Source organism: Macaca nemestrina, chromosome 13, assembly GCF_043159975.1.
Source record: "Macaca nemestrina isolate mMacNem1 chromosome 13, mMacNem.hap1, whole genome shotgun sequence".
In the NCBI taxonomy this organism is placed as follows: Eukaryota; Metazoa; Chordata; class Mammalia; order Primates; family Cercopithecidae; genus Macaca; species Macaca nemestrina.
The window spans coordinates 106,190,359-106,209,304 of record NC_092137.1 but is presented as its reverse complement, the minus strand read 5'-3'; the positions used below and the strand labels follow the sequence as shown (position 1 = coordinate 106,209,304).

The following is an 18,946-nucleotide window of genomic DNA, read 5'->3' as shown; positions in this document are numbered from 1 at the left end:
TATTATATGGAATTGATTTTGGTTTTCCCATTCTGAGGGGTTTTATGATGAAGGTTCCTGGTTTGAGTGCCTTTTTCCATTAGTGCACATGAATTGTAGTTTCTTTTATGGATGACAATGATGGTATGGAGTAGGAGAAATTGGTGTTGTTTTGTTTTTCTTTTATTTCTGCAGACCTTTCCACCCCCCGCCCCCCGACTTTTTACTGTCGTCTTTTTTTTTTTTTTAACTGCGCTATCACATCTCCAAGGAATATTCCTCTTTTTTATATATGATCCTTTCCTGAAAACAATAATCGTTCAAGGCTGCTACTTTTTGTCCCGCTCGATTTGAGCCCCTTCCATGTAGCAGGGGCTGTGAACTTCTTCCAAGTCACTGGTTTTATTCAGTCTGTTGGTACTAAGCGTTGGGCTTTTTTGGAGGGGTTGATTTTTGTCTGTGGTTGTCTGAGTCCTCCCACCCCTCTACTGTTTTTCCCAAAGTCTCTCAACCCTCTCTTTCCCCTGCTGTCGGTACCCATGAGCTTGCAGTCACAGCAGGGAATCTGTTGGGATTTGACATTTATTTCTCTATTTACATATAATTTCAAGTTCGTGGTGTTTTTCTGGTAATGCTGAAGGTATGTGTCTTTTGTGGTTTTGTTTGCGATCCTTAGTAATTTTATGGTTTTTTGAGCAAGACTATATGGAGAGATTCAAATTAGGTGGCCACCACTATTTTGCAGATTTGGAAACTCATGACTAAGCATTTTAGAAGGAAATTATGTAAGCAGGCTTACCTCCTACTGTGCCATCACTTCTTGCTGGAAACCAATAAGGCTCCTAGGTAGTTCTCTTTACATGTGAGAAAGTCACCATTCGCTACTATTTTTTTTCCGTAGATATAAATATCTTCTTGGTTATGAAAAATCCTTTGAAATATAGAAGATTAAACTGTTGTATTTGATGTCTTCATGAACCATTTATGTGAAATGAGTAGAGCTGCATAATCTAAGATGATTTCCAAAATTTTAGGTTCTTGGTAACTTTGCTTCTTCACTTACGAAAACTTTAACCCAAGAAATGTAGCCCAGTGCTATCCAAAATTAATGTACAATTTACATGGCAAGTTTAGTATTTAGACTTCAAACACAGAAAAGCATTCGCCTTATACATCTGTGGAAATGGAACAAAAATTTTATAAGTCATGGGACATTTTAAACATCATGAATAACCATCTGATATGTATTATGAGATATTGGTATGATATTCACTGTGAATATCCTCATCTTCGATAACCCATGAAGGTGACATTAGCTTAGCTTATCTCCCTCTTTAATGCACTGAATCATTCTTAATAAGTTTTAAGTAGTCATTAACGTCACAGCAGGGACCATTGTTGATGTTGCTAGTGTTTAGCTCTAAACAAAGTACCAGGCATGCAGCAGACTGCCTTCTGGTTCACCTTTTCTCTAACGCCGTCTTCTCCCCCATATTTTCCTTAATCGTATTATTCCAAACAGTCTGCCTTGGCTCCTTCCTCACACCTAGTCAGTCTCCTGGCCCTCCTGGCTTCACCATGGACCGCACTGTAGGTAGCATCCTCTGAAGTTGTGTGTGGCTCTTTCGTGGCAGAACTTTGGCACTTGCACATTTCCTTCAGGTTCTCCTCCCTCAGACCTCTGTTGCACATTCAGGCTGGATTAAACTTACTTAACATTTGTTACATTCTTTTTATCTGTATTATCTTTGTTGAGCAAAAGTTCTGTTGTATGACACTCTCTAGTACCCTTCGCTGGCAGACATCCAGACAGTGGTCATAAGGACACAAAAGTTAAGCAAATGCTGGATTCTGTAAATACCACCTTTCATAATGTGTTTACTCATAAATGGGTTAAGTCTGCAACAAAATTTTTGGATCAGCACATTTGTGTAATCATCACCCAGATCAAAAAACAGAATAATGCTACTGCCCTAAAAAGCCCATTTCCCATTTCCCTTTCAAATCAGGAGCCCACTTTCCCAAAGGTCCTGCTATCCTGAAGTCTACAACTGTAGATTACTTGTGTCAGTTTTTAAAATTTTATCCCTCAAGAGATCATCCATTTGCTTTGCTGTATAGTATTCCATTGTCTGAATAACCCACAGTGTACCCATTGGGGTTATTTTCAGTTGAGTGCTATTGAGAACAGCACTGCTGTGAAAACTCCTGCACGTCTGTCTGCGAGCGTAGGTGCTCCCTTCTGTCACCTGTGGATATCCAGGAGTGAGAACTGGTGAGCCATGGCATGTGCCTGTATTCGGCTTTTGTGGATACACTGGCCTTACTGTTAACATTATTACCTTTTTTCCCCTTTTATTTCAGAGCTCTTCCAGTGTTAGTGGATTCAGATGAGGTAAAATATATTTTTGCATATTTCCTTGGAGCTGATATTTTCACAAAGTAGAGAAGTATTTCAGAAAGAAGCCGTGAAAACTACTTTTTAAGATTATAAATTGAGCAGACAGAAAGATGCTATGAATTGATTTGTGGGTAAAGTTGGAAAGATTTATGGATAAAGTCCCCATTTCAAACAAGAACAAGATAATACTTATTGGTATGAAAGAAATGAAGGATTATTTTATGACATCTTGATTCTATGGTTTTCTAAAATCTTGTATATAGATAGGGGTTTAAAAGATTTTAAGATGACAGTTCGTCTAAGTGAATCTCTGATACTTGTAGACCTTTTGCTGAGAGATTAAAGTTCCTATCATTTTCATTTGCTAAGCAGGAAATTTGGATAGAGGGTGTGGATTTAGGAAAGGTTTTGGGAAAAAAATTAGCTGTGGATCACATGGACATTGAGTTGTGGCACAAGGCAGGAAGAAATCTGAAGTTTAAGAATTAAAGGCTGGATGCATGGAACATTAACTTTCAGAAAGGACGAGTGGAGGGAAGTCAGTGGTAGCTAAGTAGTAACTTGTATGGCGGCTGTAGCACATAAGAGGAGCCAGAGCCGTATTCGTTGAAAGAGAAGGGAAATGATTTTGGCGTCAGTCTGTTATTTGACTGTACTGGGACAGGAAGGTTTGAGAAGGCCTTACTGTAAAACCGTTAAACTTCAAGATTTATAACTCTACAGAAAGACGTAGCATTACAGAAAGATTCATAACTCTACAGAAAGATGTAGAATGTAGATTAAAAGTAATTTAAATGCCCCTTTAAAAGTAATTTTATGCTACATCTTTCTGTAGAGTATTTATTAGTAAATAATTCATTTGTAATTTCAATAATACACTAATTTAGTAAAGTGAGGCAAATCTCTAGATGAGCTAGGCCTAAGAAATCCCTTTTAGCTCCATTCCTGCCTCTCACTGGAGATTCTGAACTTGACATGTTTTCTAGATAGCAGGAAGCTGAAGTTTTCTGAACTTCGCAGCAGATAACTGACTATACATTATTGGAGAGTATAGATTATATGGTTATTTTTTAATTTTTAAATTTTTTTGTAAGGATGAGGTCTCACTGGGTTGCCCAGGCCGGTCCCAAACTCCTAGCATCAAGCAATCTTCCCGCCTCGGCCTCCCAAAGTGCTGAGATTACAGGCATGAGTCACTGTACTTGGCCTTTTATTTTCTGTATCTGATATTTCCATGTATATTGTGGAATATATTTACTTCCCCTAAATGTGGCTGTTGAAAGATTAGAAATTTTTTGTTAGGATTCTGGAAGTAGCATCAACATGTTGATACATATCTTCTTTTTTTTTCTTTAGGAAATCATGACCAGATCTGAAATGGCTGAAAAAATGTTCTCTTCAGAAAAGATAATGTGATTGGAACCCATATAAGTGAAATGTAGTTAAGTCTGAAGGACTATCCTTCATCAGGACTGAAAGTGAGCTTTGTTTTGATATTGCATAACAAATTTTTCGGCCGGGCGCGGTGGCTCAAGCCTGTAATCCCAGCACTTTGGGAGGCCGAGACGGGCGGATCACGAGTTCAGGAGATCGAGACCATCCTGGCTAACACAATGAAACCCTGTCTCTACTAAAATACAAAAAAAATTAGCCGGGCGAGGTGGCGGGCGCCTGTAGTCCCAGCTACTCGGGAGGCTGAGCCAGGAGAATGGCGGGAACCCGGGAGGCGGAGCTTGCAGTGAGCTGAGATCCGGCCATTGCACTCCAGCCTGGGCGACAGAGCAAGACTCCGTCTCAAAAAAAAAAAAAAAAAAAAACAACAAATTTTTATTGTGTTATCTTGGAAGCGTGTGTATCAAAATGAAGAATTCAGGTGGTAGGCGGGTTCTGCAGTCCTTTTAAAGCTGACTCTTGAGTGTCAGTTGAATATCCCATAAATCGGATTCGGAAATAACCTGAGGAAAGTATTATGAGAAAGATCTGCACAGATGCCTCTTAGCTTACAGGTGGCAGGCCTGTGGGTTTGGGTTCCCTCTCTTTTCTCTGGAACATATGACAATTCCGGATTACAGAAAAAGGCTTTTTAATGAATACCCTTGGTCTTTTTTGTAGTCACCTTTGAGGTAGATATTGTGATTTTCTGGAGTATAGTATATCCGTGTCTCTATGTCTTGGGTTTACTAGATGCAATAGTACTTTTCTTTGACATTTGTACTGAAGTGATTTGATATTAAGTAAAACAGTTAATGTTTGAATATAGGTGTATTTATAGGTTCCCCCCCCGCCCGGCTTTATAAAAATCTGTACAAAGCCCTTGTTTGAGTCTCGTCATGCACATCAAATCATGGAGTTAGGTCTTCTCTGAGCTCAGGGGAACACAAGTACACAGAGAGGTGTCTTGAGGGTCACTACCAAAGAATTACCCTCATTGTCCCTCACTCAGGCCATGTGTACGTGTGATGCTGCTGAGTCTGCTGGGGTGGCTGGTGGCCACATGGCTCCCCCAAAGCACTTCCTACCTGGCAAGCTGGGAGACCCATTACCGGTGAACTTTGTGGAAATTAGAACTGTATCTTTTACATAATCTTGGCATATTACATTTCATAATAAAAACATATATTTATTTGCATGCCACATCACTGTTGATTTTATAGTTTCTTAACCTTCAACCATGTTTTGTACCTTATTTCGTTACGTCGTATATTTGTAATGTGTAATATGAAATCTTTTACTTTAATATCTGTTTTTGAAATGTAGAATGTTCTAAACTTGAAAGGCAATTGAATGTAGTATGATGAAAATGTGAATGTTTTGCTGCTTTCATGACCAAAGATACAGGGGCTAGTGGACATATAGAATAGTAATTAAATCTAGAATCTTGTATGTCTTGTCTCTGAAGGAGTTCTAACCTTGTAAACTGAGAATGACTTCAGAGAATTTTGATTAAGAAAATATTAAAATCTTAACCGGCACAAACACTCCAATTTTTTTCACTGTGAAGCTGCAAGCAAATTTTTTTTTTTTTTTTCAAAAGCCTACCTTCTGAATTTATCTCTTGTTTACTCATTTCAGAGAGGGTAGTAAAGAAGATCTATTTCTGGTAGTCATATCTCTTGAAAGATATTGGCAAATGGGTTTTCAGTCGTGACCATGTGGAAAGTGAACAGTGTTGGCAAACATTACTGAGAAAATCATGCTTTTCAAGATGCCCTTGCTTTGGGATATCCTTCCTAGGGAGAAAAAAAAGTCTAATTTAACAATTGTGAATTCCATTTCTTATTTCAGTTTCTGCTGCAGTAAAGGGTTCCCACCCTCTACAGTTCCCAGCATTTATATTCTGTTGTATTCTCCCCTTAGCCCAGTAACATTTTTCTCTAATACCCCACTCCCCAAGTTTTGAGACAGATTGACCCCCTATTCATTATGTGGCTCTAGTTGAATTTTAAAATGTGGAATACTGGGCCTGCAGGCAGTAGGAGCTGCAAATCTGGTAGAGTGGGAGTGAGGAGTTAATGGTGAGTATGATAATAAGGGAAACTGCGTCTGACAGAACCTCAGTAATGTTTACCAAAACGTCTTTCTACAGCTGGTGGGATAAATGATGCTACCTCTGTAGCCCAGCTACAGGCTGCGGTGCAAACTTTTCTTCCATCCAGAGAAAGCAGAATTCCCTCCTAGTAGCCTCATCACAAATACTGTTTCTAGAAGGGCATGTGCTATCTGTCACCTTCAGTAATATTTGTGCCATCTCTTGATGGCTGACAACCTGGATCGAGTATTTCCATGAAGGGCCTTCTTAGGCCCCTCACATACGCAAGAGGGGTGCTCTAGTGCCATAGGTCACAGGACGAACATCAGGAGAAGTTATACCTAGGGGTATTGAGCAGCTCATCATCCCTGCTTCTGCTCAAAGTTTCCTGAAGCTGGCCATCAAGTCCTCTGAGGCACTCAAATCAGTTTACTTTTAGCATGCCCCCATCAGGATGAGTCTCCCTGTTAGTGAGGGAATCTGAGGATACAGGTCTGGTTTGATGTTTTTCTCGGCAAAATGCCTAAGTGTTCTAGTTATGCCATTCATATTAGATTCATATGATGTGTGAGATTTGCTTAAAAGGGAATTTTCATGATTTGATTTAGATTAGTATTTAAATATCTGCTTTAGACAGCAATTAATTTTATTGCAAAAATAAGGAAAAACGTGAATATGTGAATTTTTTAAGCTTGAGAGATGATAGAAGGTTCCCATATTTTTCTTGTAAAGAAAATAGTATTTTAACTTACACATCCTGTAGAAAATACCACTTTTTCCCCTTGTATTACAGTACAATGTTTACACTACTATACTGTCAAGCTGAAAGTATAAAAAATGTACATATACATTTTGATTTATATATCCTTTTTTTAAAAAACATTTGAGTTTGTTGCACTAGGCTGTACGTGACTAAAGTTGACAGATGCTATGCTAGATTTATAATCATTAGTTCTGGTACTTGTGTCTTTGTGTGATCAAAGCATGTAATAAGCAATACAAAATACGAAGCCTTAGAAGAAGGTTAACATACTGGTTAAACATATTGAATGTATATAAGCGGCAAAACTAGATTTTTAAGGAAGCGTACATTATAATATTGGAGCTCAGTACTGCATGAAGAAACTCCTTTAAAACTAGGAAACATTTGGCCGGGCGCGGTGGCTCAAGCCTGTAATCCCAGCACTTTGGGAGGCCGAGACGGGCGGATCACGAGGTCAGGAGATCGAGACCATCCTGGCTAACACGGTGAAACCCCGTCTCTACTAAAAAAAATACAAAAAACTAGCCGGGCGAGGTGGCGGGCGCCTGTAGTCCCAGCTACTCGGGAGGCTGAGGCAGGAGAATGGCGCAAACCCGGGAGGCGGAGCTTGCAGTGAGCTGAGATCCGGCCACTGCACTCCAGCCTGGGCGACAGAGCGAGACTCCATCTCAAAAAAAAAAAAAAAAAAAAACTAGGAAACATTCATTTATTTGGGGAGAAATTTTAGGAGTTTAAGAAGTTGTATTTTTCTATTTTAAAAAGTTAAATTATTCTGTAATTTGGAAGAAGTTTCGTTGAATGTAGGACATAACTATTTGAAGGGTTTTCATTTGAAAAATTGATGTATTTTGTGCCTTAATATTTTGTTCTTTTAATAAAAATGCTCTGAAATTTTGAATGATTCTTGATAATATTTATTGGTGCTAGGTTATATAAATCTGTAGGACATACAGACATATTATATAGACTCCAGTAGCTGGCAGGACATAAAATTCTTAAAACAGGAGGCACAGCTAATCAAACATGGAACAGTGTTCAACCTCAGTGGTAGTAAAGAAATGCAAAACAAAAGATAGGGGATAGTTTAAAAAATCAAATTAACCTAAGTTTATACTGGGGTATATTTGTAAAATCCCTTTGCTTTCAAAGTCTGATGAAATGAGCACCCTTATTCGTGATGGTAATATAATTCATTCCTTTTTTGTGAAAAGTTCAACAGTGTGTTTATAACCTTTGAATACTGTCAATTCTGGTGATGTTTTAAAAAAATGATTCAAAATACAGAATAAAGTGTTTATTATAACATTAAAGTAGAAATAAAATTAGAGATAAACAATATCATAGTTAAGTGAATTATGGTTTAACCAGCTACTTTATGGGATATTGTCTAGCCGTTAAATTATGAAGAATTTATAATAAAAACACTTATAAGAACTGATGCAGCGGCACATATGTGAATGCTTGTCTATGTAAAAATAAGGTAGAGCGACTTACTCTCATGGTTCAGAAAAAATGCATTATATCTTCCAACTTTTCTATAACTTAATGATTATTTTGAAATAAAGATAATTAAAAAAAAAAAAAAGTAGGCCGGGCGCGGTGGCTCAAGCCTGTAATCCCAGCACTTTGGGAGGCCGAGACGGGCGGATCACGAGGTCAGCAGATCGAGACCATCCTGGCTAACACAGTGAAACCCCGTCTCTACTAAAAAATACAAAAAACGAGCCGGGCGAGGTGGCGGGCGCCTGTAGTCCCAGCTACTCGGGAGGCTGAGGCAGGAGAATGGCGTGAACCCGGGAGGCGGAGCTTGCAGTGAGCTGAGATCCGGCCACTGCACTCCACCGTCTCAAAAAAAAAGAGAAAGGATCGAGTAGAAAAGCACTGGAGTGGCACACATGGTTAGTGTTGAGGCTTAGCTACGCTGTGGTCACAGCTTGATTTTAACCTTTCAAAAACATAAGACAAATAGTTTATTTCTTGCTCATGTGACCATTCTGCAGTAGGTATAGCGGTGGGGAGGGCCACCCTCCTCCACAGGGTCCTCAGACACCCGGGATTTATTTCCATCTGGTGGACCCACCATACCCTGGGGCCTCATTTTTACCCCTGATTTTCTAAGGTAAACATATTCAGCATAACTATGTAAAAATAATCGTGCCTTAATTAGGCTAGATATCAGAAAATCTAGAGAAACGTGTTCTTGGGCCACAGCTTAATCTTATTAATTAAAAAAGAAATCCATCTTGCTGTTAGTAGATGGGACATGGGGAATTTTCTTCATGGACATTCTCCCAGCTTTGACAGATGAGGAGTGAGAGGGACAAGATGAGTGGTCCCAGAGGGAAAGGAAGGGCTGTTGTCATAAGAGTGATGACAATTTTGGGAGACGTGGGAGCACTTGCAGAGTGCCAGGCTTTGGTAACCACTGTATTCTCACAGTAGCCAATGAGGTATAATTTCCCTTGGTTTGTAGATTAGAAAACTGAGAGAGAGGTCAAATAATTTGACAGTTTACCCTCTTGGCAGGTGGCAAGGCTGGTATAATACTGGTGGGAATCATCCTGGAATTAATGTCCTCGAAGTCCTGAGGAGAGAGGAGTTTGGTTGACAAAGTGCTGTTTGCTTGTTAGAGAAGGTTAAGTAAGATAATGTATCTACAGTGCCTGGTGCATAGCCTTCAGGAGACAGCTAAGGTTAACATGAAAGGTACAGCAGTGATTGAGGCGTGACTGAGACTCAACTGAAACAAACAGCATGTGAAATTCAAACACCTTCCAGGATTGATTCACTTGTGTTAAAATGAAGTTACCCAGGGGCAAGTTCTGTGCCCCTTAAGTGATAGGGAATTCACAGCTACATTAACAGAGACTGACCTGATATTTACATCTGGTCGGAGGCTGACCTCATTTATATCTGAATTCAGATGTAAATAATTTTGACAGTATTTTCTTAAAATCATTTTGAAAAAGGAACAGGAAGCTGCAATGGAAGTTTATGCACAGGAAAAAATGTGAAAGCTATCCAGCAGGTGGTGCCAAAGTAATGTCTCTTGAAGTGTTCTAATCTTTTTCTCTAATTCTTCCCTTTACAGTTTTTATAAATTTACTTACCAAATGCCACTAAACAAACTTGGGGATGAAAAAAAAATTAAAAATAATTCACACAGCACTGCCCTGGAAAAACCATTATCTTGGTATACTTTAAAACTTTAAAGCTGGAAAGGGCCTTTAAGAGCATTTTATAAATGAGAAAATGGAGGACCAGGAAAGCTTCACTGGCTACAGTTCCCTCACACCAGGGTCGAAGACTGCCTCCTACTTTGTTTTTCTCACCACTGGTCCTTATTGTCAGGGGGAAAAAGATGCCACAGAAGGGTTGGACTGGGCATCAAAACTTGAAATACATTTTATATGCTTTGGTTACCCCTTGCTACGTCATTTCATTTGACTTCATTGTCTGTCTTTTCAGCTTCCAAATTCTTGTCTCTACATGGTCATAATTCCAGTTCTCTGTTTCTTCATTTGATAAGTGGAGATTTTCTTGGGGTTCAGTGGAGTCTGCTTGAAAGGCTTGTCCTTATTTGACCTGAGTCACAGCTTTCCCAGTGCTAAATGTCTCTTTCCAGGGAATGCTTATTAAAAGTATTCACAGGCATGTTTTTTAATGTCACAGCTGCCTAAAGCAAAAAAAAAATAACACTCAAAGCAGATGGTAGACTGACCAAAAACCTTAAAAGGAAAATCTAAAGAATGAGGTGACTATAAGGCCATTGAAAAACCTTCAACATACTTATGGGAATCTAAAAGGTCACATGCATGCATAGGCCTCTGTGCATGCTCAGTGAAGACCACAAACAAGAAGTGAAGGCTAAGGCAGAGTTAGTTGTAAACTGCCTGAATGAGTGCTGAAGGCGTGCCCCACCATACACACAAGCACCGTGGCAAAGACTGGGAGATTTACTAGTTCCAAGAGGTTAAGAAAGTCTCTGTCCAATAATTGGCTAACCATTACATAACTGAGTAGAGACTTTAGTGACCACATATTACAAAATATACGGCCTTTACAGAATTGGTTTAGAGAAGTCACTAAACAACCACTACAACAAGTAGTAACAACAGCAAACCATCGAAGGGGAAAGAATGGTTTTCAGAGTTACCACATTATATTACTTAAAATGTCTAGTCTTTACCAAAAAATGATGATCCATAAGCAAAGAAATGAGAGTGTATCTCTCACAAGAAAAAAAAGAGCATCAAAACAAAATGTTCCTGAGAAAGACCAGATGTTTGACTTACTAGACAAAAACTGTAAGCTGTTTTATCAATATTCAATGAGCTAAAAAAGTATAAACAACAAAAGTATGAGAATGATGTTTGACCAAATAATGTCAATAGAGATAGCAATGATAAAAATGAACCAAATGAAAATTCTTATCTTGAAAAGTACAATAACTGAGACAAAAAATTTATTAGAGGGTGCTCAAGAGCAGATCTGAGCAGGTAGAAGAAAATCAGTGAATCTGAATATAGGTCAATTGAGATTATTCAGTGTGAGGAACAAAAAGAAGATAGAATGAAGAAAAATCAACAGAGTTTCAGAGACCTGTGGAACAACCTCAAGCATACAGACACACACATAGTGAGAGTACCAAAAGAAGAAAAGAGAGGAAGAAAAATATTTGATGAAATAGTGGTTGAAAACTTTTGAAACTTGACAGAAAAACAGTCTACCTAAGCAGAAAGATTAGCGAACTCCAAATAAGATAAACTCAGAGAGATCTGTACTGAAACATCATAATCAAATGATGGAAAACCAAAACCAAAGATGGAGTTTTGAAAGCAACAAGAGAGAAGTGACTCATTGCATAGTAAAAATCCTCTGTAACATTAACAACTAATTTTTTCCCCCTCAGAAACCATGGTGGTAAGAAGGCAATGGGATAATATATTTAAAGTACTGAAAGAAAAACCAAATGTCAGTCAAGAATTCTATATCCAAGTAAACTATTCAACATGAATAAAAATATAGACACTTGAGATAAAAACTGAATTTGTTAGTAGTTTTGCCCTGCAAGAAATACTAAAGTAGGCCAGGTGCAGTGGCTCACGTCTGTAATCCGAGTACTTTGGGAGACTGAGGTGGGCAGATCACCTGAGGTCACGAGTTCGAGACCAGCCTGGGCAACATGGTGAAACCCTGTCTCTACTACATATACAAAAATTAGCCAGGCGTGGCGGTGGGCACCTGTAATCCCAGCTACTCAGGAGGCTGAGGCAGGAGAATTGCTTGAATCCAGGAGGTGGAGGTTGCAGTGAGCCGAGACTGTGCCACGGCACTCGAGCCTGGGCAACAGAGTGAAATTCTGTCTCAAAAAAATAAAATAAAATAAATTAAGGCATTATTGGTAAACCGCAAGACAACACTAAGAAAATAACTTTTAAAAAATGTAGTAAAAGAAATGGGAAAGGAATTAAAATGGTAAACTACTAATTTTTTTGAACAAAAGAGGAGACAACAGTGGAGGAACAAAAAAGATAAGACATACAGAAAACAAAGAGCAAAAAAAACAAAAAAACAAAAAAAAGTAAAGAGAGGGAATATGGGAATATAATGAATAACACTGTCAGTAAAACAACTTACATGAAATGGACAAATTCCTAGGAAGATAAAAACTACCAAAACTGACTCAAGAATAAATAGGCAATCTGAATAGACTCATAATAAGTGATAAGATTCAATTAGTAATTTGTAAAAACTACCTACAAAGAAAAGTCAAGGCCCAGATGACTTTCAATTAGTAATTTGTAAAAACTACCTACAAAGAAAAGTCAAGGCCCAGATGACTTCACCATTGAACTCTACTAAACATTTAAAGGAGAATTAGCCTGGGTGCAGTGGCTTATGCCTGCAATCCTAGCACTTTGGGAGGCCAAGGCAAGTGCATCACTTGAGCTCAGGAGTTCGAGACCAGCCTGGGCAACATGGTGAAATCCCTTCTCTACAAAAAAATTAAAAACTTAGCCAGGCATGGTGGTGTACACCTGTAGTCCCAGCTACTCAGGAGGATGAGACAGGAAGATCGCTTGAGCCCAGGAGGTCAAGGCTGCAGTGAGCCGTGATCACGCTACTGCACTCCTACCTGGGCAACAGAGTGAGACCCTGTCTCAAAAAAAAGGAGAAGGGAGGAGAAGGAGAAGGGAGAAAGAGGGAGAAGAGGAAGAGGAGAAGGAGGAGGAAAAGAAGGAGGACGAAGGGGAAGGAGGGAGGAGGAGAAGACGGAAAAGGAGGAGGAGAAGAAAGAAGAAAAAGAATAAGAATAATTAGTACCAATTCTTCATGAATTCTTCCCCAAAATAAAAGAAATTGTATTCCCATCTCATTTTATGAGGTCAGTATTATCCTGATGCTCAAATTGGCCAAAGACAACACAAGAAAACTACAGACCAGTATCTTTCATGAATATGGAAGCAAATGTTCTCACCAAAATACAGCAAACCAAATCCAGCAACATATGAAAAGAATTATACACCAGGACCAAGCAGGATTTATCCTGGGAATGCAAAGACGGTTTAACACCTGAAAATTAATTAATGTAAAACATCATATGAATAGGACAGAAACTCAGAAATGCCATGAGTATCTCAATAGTTGTAGAAAAAGCATTTGCCAAAATGAAATACCCTTTCATGATTAAAAAAAAATAATTACCAACAAATTGGAGGTAGAGTGAGATCTCCTCAACATTATAAAGGGTACCTACAGAAAAAAAAAAAAACCCATACTTAATGTCATACCAAATGGCAAAAGACTAGAAGCTTTCCCCCAGTTATGGTCTGAATGTTTGTATCCCCTGCAAGTTCATATATTGAAACCTAATCCCCAGTGGAATAGTATTAAGAGGTGCGACCTACCTATGTAACAAACCTGCACGTTCTGCACATGTATCCCAGAACTTAAAGTATGATTAAAAATAAAAAGAGGTGCGACCTATAGAAAGTGATTATGTCATGATGGTAGCATCCTAATGAATTTGATTACTGCCCTTATCAAAGAGGCCCAAGGGAGCTTGTTTGCCCCTTCCACCATGTGAGAATTCAACAAGAAGTTGCCATCTATGAGGCACAGACCAAGCTCTTACCAGACACTGAATCTACTGGCACCTTGATCTTGGACTTCCTAGCCCCCAGAACTGTGAGCAATAAATTTGTGTTGTTTATAAATTTCGCAGTCCAAGATATTTTGTTATAACAGGCTGAACAGACTAAGACACCCCCTAAGATCTGGAAAAGACAGGAATGTCATCTCTCACCACTTCTGTTCAACATTGTACTGGAGCTTCTAGCCAGGGAAATCAGAAAAGAAAGAAAGAAAGAAAAAGAAATAAAAGTTATTGAAATGGAAAAATAAAAATATCTCTATTTGCAGATTTAATGATCTTGTATATAAAAATCTCTAAGGAAACCACTAAAAAACGATTAGAACAATAATGAGTTCTGTAAGGTTTCAGGATACAAGATTGACATATGAAAATCAATCATATTCCTTAAGGTTGCAATGAATAATCCAAAAATGAAAGTAAGAAACCCATTTACAATAGCATCAAAAAGAACAAAATACAATGGCTCATGCCTGTAATCCTAACACTTTGAGAGGCTGAGGCAGGAGGACCGCTTGAGGCCAGGAGTTCAGGATCAGCCTGGACAACATAGGGACCCTACAAAAGACTAAAAGATTAAAAGAATTACTCGACACTTTGGGAAGTCAAGGCGTGTGGATTACTTGAGGTAAGGCATTTGAGACCAGCCTGGCCAACATCGCGAAACCCTGTCTCTACTAAAAATACAAAAATTAGCTGGGCATGGTGGTGGGCTCCTGTAATCCAAGCTACCCAGGAGGCTGAGGCAGGAGAATCACTTGAATGCTGGAAGCAGAGGTTGCAGTGAACCAAGATCACGTCACTGCACTCCAGCCTGGGTGACAGAGACTCTGTCTCAAAAAAAAAAAAAAAAAAAAAAGATTAACCAGGCACGACGATAGACATTTGTGGTACTACGTATTCAGGAGGCTAGGACATGAGGACCGCTTCAGCCCAGGACTTGGAGGTTTTAGTGAGCTATGATCACACCACTGCACTCCAGCCTGGGCAATAGAGTGAGATCCTATCTCTAACATACATAAAATAAAATAAAATACTTAGGAATGAATCTGACAAAGGAAGTGCAAAACTTATACACTAAAAACCATAAAATATTGTTGAAAAAAATAAATAAGCTATAAATGAATTGAAAAAATTCCATGTTCATAGATCAGAAGACTTAACACTGTTAAGACAGCAGTCTTCTCCAAATTGACCTTAATTCTGATAATGCAATCCTTACGAGAATCCCCGCCAACTTCTTTGTAGAAATTGAGAAGCTGACTTTAAAATTCATATGCAATTTCAAGGGACCCAGAATAGTCAAAATAATGTTGAGTAAGAGCTAAGACGAGGACTCACACATCTCAAAACTTACTTTAAAGTAACTATAATCAAGACAGTTCAGTAATTGCACAAGGATAGATATATAGATCAATGGAATTGAATTCAGAGTCTAGAAATAAACCCATACATCTATGGTCAGTTGATTTTCAACAAGAGTGCCAAGACCATTCAATGGAGAAAGGACAGTCTCTTTAACAAATGGTGCTGGGACAACTGCATAGCCACATGCAAAAGAATGAAGCTGGACCCCTACCTGAGAATATATACAAAAATTAACTCAAAATGGACCAAAGACATAAATGTGAGAGCTAGATCCATACATCTCTAAGAAGAAAACATATGGGTAAATCTTCATGACCTTAGATTTGACAAACTATTCTTAGAGTTCACACCAAAAGCATAAGCAAGAAGAGAAAGAAACTGATAGATTGGACTTCATCAAAATTAAGAACTTCTGTGTTTCAAAGGACACTATCAAAAAATGAAAATCAACCCACAGAATGGGAGAAACTATTTGCAAGTCATATATCTGAGTTGTAGCCAGACTGTATGAAGAACTCCTTCAACTCAATAATAAAAGGACAAATAATCTAACCAAAACATGGCAAAGGTTCTGAATACACATTTTAGGAAGATATACGACAGGCCAATAAGCACATAAAAAGATGCTCTAGACATTACTAATCAAGAAAATGAAAATCACGACCTTAGTAAGATACCACTTTACACCCACTAAGATAGCTGTCATAATAAAAATAACAAAAAAGGAAAATAACAGTGTTCATGAGAATATGGAGAAACTGGAACTCTTCTACACTGCTGGTGGGAAGTAAAATGGTACAGCCCCTTTGGAAAACAGTCTGGCAGTTAATCAAATGATTAAAGAGTTACCATATGACTCAGCAATACCATTCCTAGGTATATACCTAACAGAAATGCAAGTGTGTCTACACAAAAACTTGTACATGAATGCTCATTGTAGGATTCACCATAATAGCCACAAATTGTAAACAAACCATTCAGTTGATGAATGGATAACCCAAATATGACATATCCATACAATGGAATATTATTCAGCCATAAAAGTCAATGAAATACTATTAAATGTGACAAAATAGATGATTCTTGAAGCACGTTAAGTGAAAGAAAAGCACTCACAAAAGCCCCATATTTTATTATTCTGTTTTTACAAAATGCCCAGAATAGGCAAATTCATAGACAGAAAGTAGATTAGCGGTTTCATAGTGCCAAAGGAATAAAAGAATGAGGAATGACTGCTAATGGGCATAGGGTATCTTTTTTGAATGATGAAAATGTTCTTAAATTCAGTATTTGTGATGATGGCACAACTTTGTGAATATACTAAAAAGCCGCTCTGTCATACCCTATAATGTGATGAATTTTGTGGTAAATGAATTATATCTCAATTTTGAAAAGTTATATTCAGGGTAACACAACAGAATAAGGAGCATCTACAACATATCGTTAACAATCCCTGGATACAATCCCAAATAACTAGGCATACTAGTAAACCAGAAAAAGTGACCCCTACTCAGAAGACAAGCAATAGCTATTGAGCCTCAGAGCACACAAGATGGTAAATGACCAAAAAAAAAAAAAAAGGATTTTAAAACTGCAGATATAACTGTGCCCAAGGAGCTAAAGGGGAAAACAAAGTTTATAATAAATAACCAAATAGAAAATCTCAATAGAAAACAATATTTAAAAAAAACAAAAACAATGACAAAAAATGGAAATATGATACCAACTTATAGAATAAAAAATTCACTGGATGTGTTTAGTGACAGACTGAGGTGACGGAAGAGTCAGTGAACTTAAAGCTAGACCAATAGAAAATATTCAACCTTAAATACACAAAGAAAAATAAAAAAGAAAGAAAAGTGCCTTGTGGACTTGTGGGACAACAGTAAGAGTTCTAAAGCAAAACTAGTCCTAAAAGGACAGGAAGGAGAGAACATAGGAGAAAAATTACTAGATTAAATGATTAAATAATGGCCTGAAATTCCCTAAATTTGGTGAAAGACACAAATGTATAGATTCAAGAAGCTAAGTGAACTCCAACCAGAATATGCATAAAAGTACTTGTAGGCATGCCTTACCTGCAGAAATCCAAAGACACAAATATAATATTGAAACCACAATGAATGGGAAGAAATGGCACATCATGTACAAATGAACAATGACAGAAATGAATCTGACCTCTCATCAGAAAGAATGGATGCTAGAGAACAGGTCAGTGACATTGTTAAAGTGCTGAATGTAAAAAAAGTCAACCCAGAATTCTATATCTATCAAAAATAGTCTTCAAGGACAAAGTCAAAATAAAGACATTTTCAGATAAATCATATTTTTAAAAATTTGTTGCTAGCAACCATACAATACAAAGTATGCTAATGAATGTTTTTCATGCTGAAGGAAAATGATATCAGAAGGGAACTTGTGTCTTCAAAACAAAATGAACAGCACCAGAAATTGTAACTATATCTGTAAATATATGAGTATTCTTGCTAAAAATTTGTTAAAAACCCATACGACTATTTAAAGCAAAAAGTATAATATTACACTATGGAGTTTTAAAATATACGGACATAATATACATATGACCACCATAGCATAAATGACGGGAGTTGGTAATTGGCCCATTTGATTGCAAGCTTTTTACATTTTATTTAATTTACTTATTTACTTCTTTTTTTTTTTTTTTTTTTTTTTGAGACAGGGTCTTGTTCTGTTGCCCAGACTGGAGTGTAGTGGCACTATCATGGCTCACTGCCCTCTCAACTGTTCAGGTTCAAGTGATCCTCCTGCCTCAGCCTTCCAAGTAGCTGGGACTGCAGGCACACACCACCATGCCTGGCTAATGTTTTTCATTTTACTTTTGTAGAGACAGGGTCTCACTATCTTGCCTAGGCTGGTCCAGAACTCCTGGCCTCAAGCGATCCACCTGCCTCAGCCTCCCAAAGTGCTGGGATTACAGACATGAGTCACCACATCTGGCCTTCTTACATTTTATATGCTGTATACACTGTTAACCCTAACAAACACTATGATAAATTAAGAATGTATATTGTGATCCAGTGGCAGACATTAAACAATTATAACAATTATAATAATGCAGAGGTATACATTAAAAGTCAATAAAAGAATTGAAATGAAATTTTAAACAATTCAATGAATCAATCTAAAGGCAGAAAAGGAAAACAGAGGAATAAAAAAACAGAGGGAACTGGCCGAGTGCAGTGGCTCATGCCTGTAATCCCAGCACTTTGGGAGGCCGAGGTGGGTGAATCACCTGAGGTCAGGAGTTTGAGACCAGCCTGACCAACATGGTGAAACCCCGACTCTAGTAAAGATACAAAAATTAGCCAGGTGTGGTGGCAGGCACCTGAAATCCCAGCTACTCAGGAGGCTGAGGCAGGAGAATCACTTGAACCTGGGAGGCAGAGGTTGCAGTGAGCCAGGATCGCACCACTGTACTGCAGTCTGGAAGACAGAGCAAGATTCTGTCTCAATAAATAAATAAACAAACAAACAAAGGAAACAAATAGAAAACGAATGATAAAATGGTAGGCCTAAATTCAGCCATATCAATAATTACATTAAATTTAAATAAACCAAACACTCAAATTAAAAGGCAAAGATTTTTCACAGTGGATAAAAAGGTAAGACTCAATTATATGCTATGTAAAAAAGTCACACTCAGTGACAGAGTGAGACTCTGGCTCAAAAAAAAGAAGGAAAGAACAAAGGAAAGAAAGAAAGAGAGAAAGG

General features: G+C 38.1%; 1 protein-coding gene across 4 annotated transcripts in view; it reads left to right on the top strand.

The window, feature by feature from the left end:
* LOC105471803 (transmembrane protein 87B) overlaps nt 1–7,570 on the top strand; it is a 63,943-nt gene extending 56,373 nt beyond the window's left edge. For 3 of the 4 annotated variants that reach the window (XM_071077101.1, XM_071077100.1, XM_071077102.1), the window contains 2 exons: nt 2,344–2,374; nt 3,737–7,570. In XM_071077101.1, the coding sequence (XP_070933202.1) occupies nt 2,344–2,374; nt 3,737–3,796 (91 nt within the window). In that variant the 3' untranslated portion in view covers nt 3,797–7,570. Of the gene's footprint in view, nt 1–2,150; nt 2,255–2,343; nt 2,375–3,736 lie in introns of all 4 variants that reach the window. The other variant, XR_011611986.1, reaches the window with a different exon arrangement.
* The last annotated feature ends 11,376 nt before the right edge of the window (nt 7,571–18,946 follow it).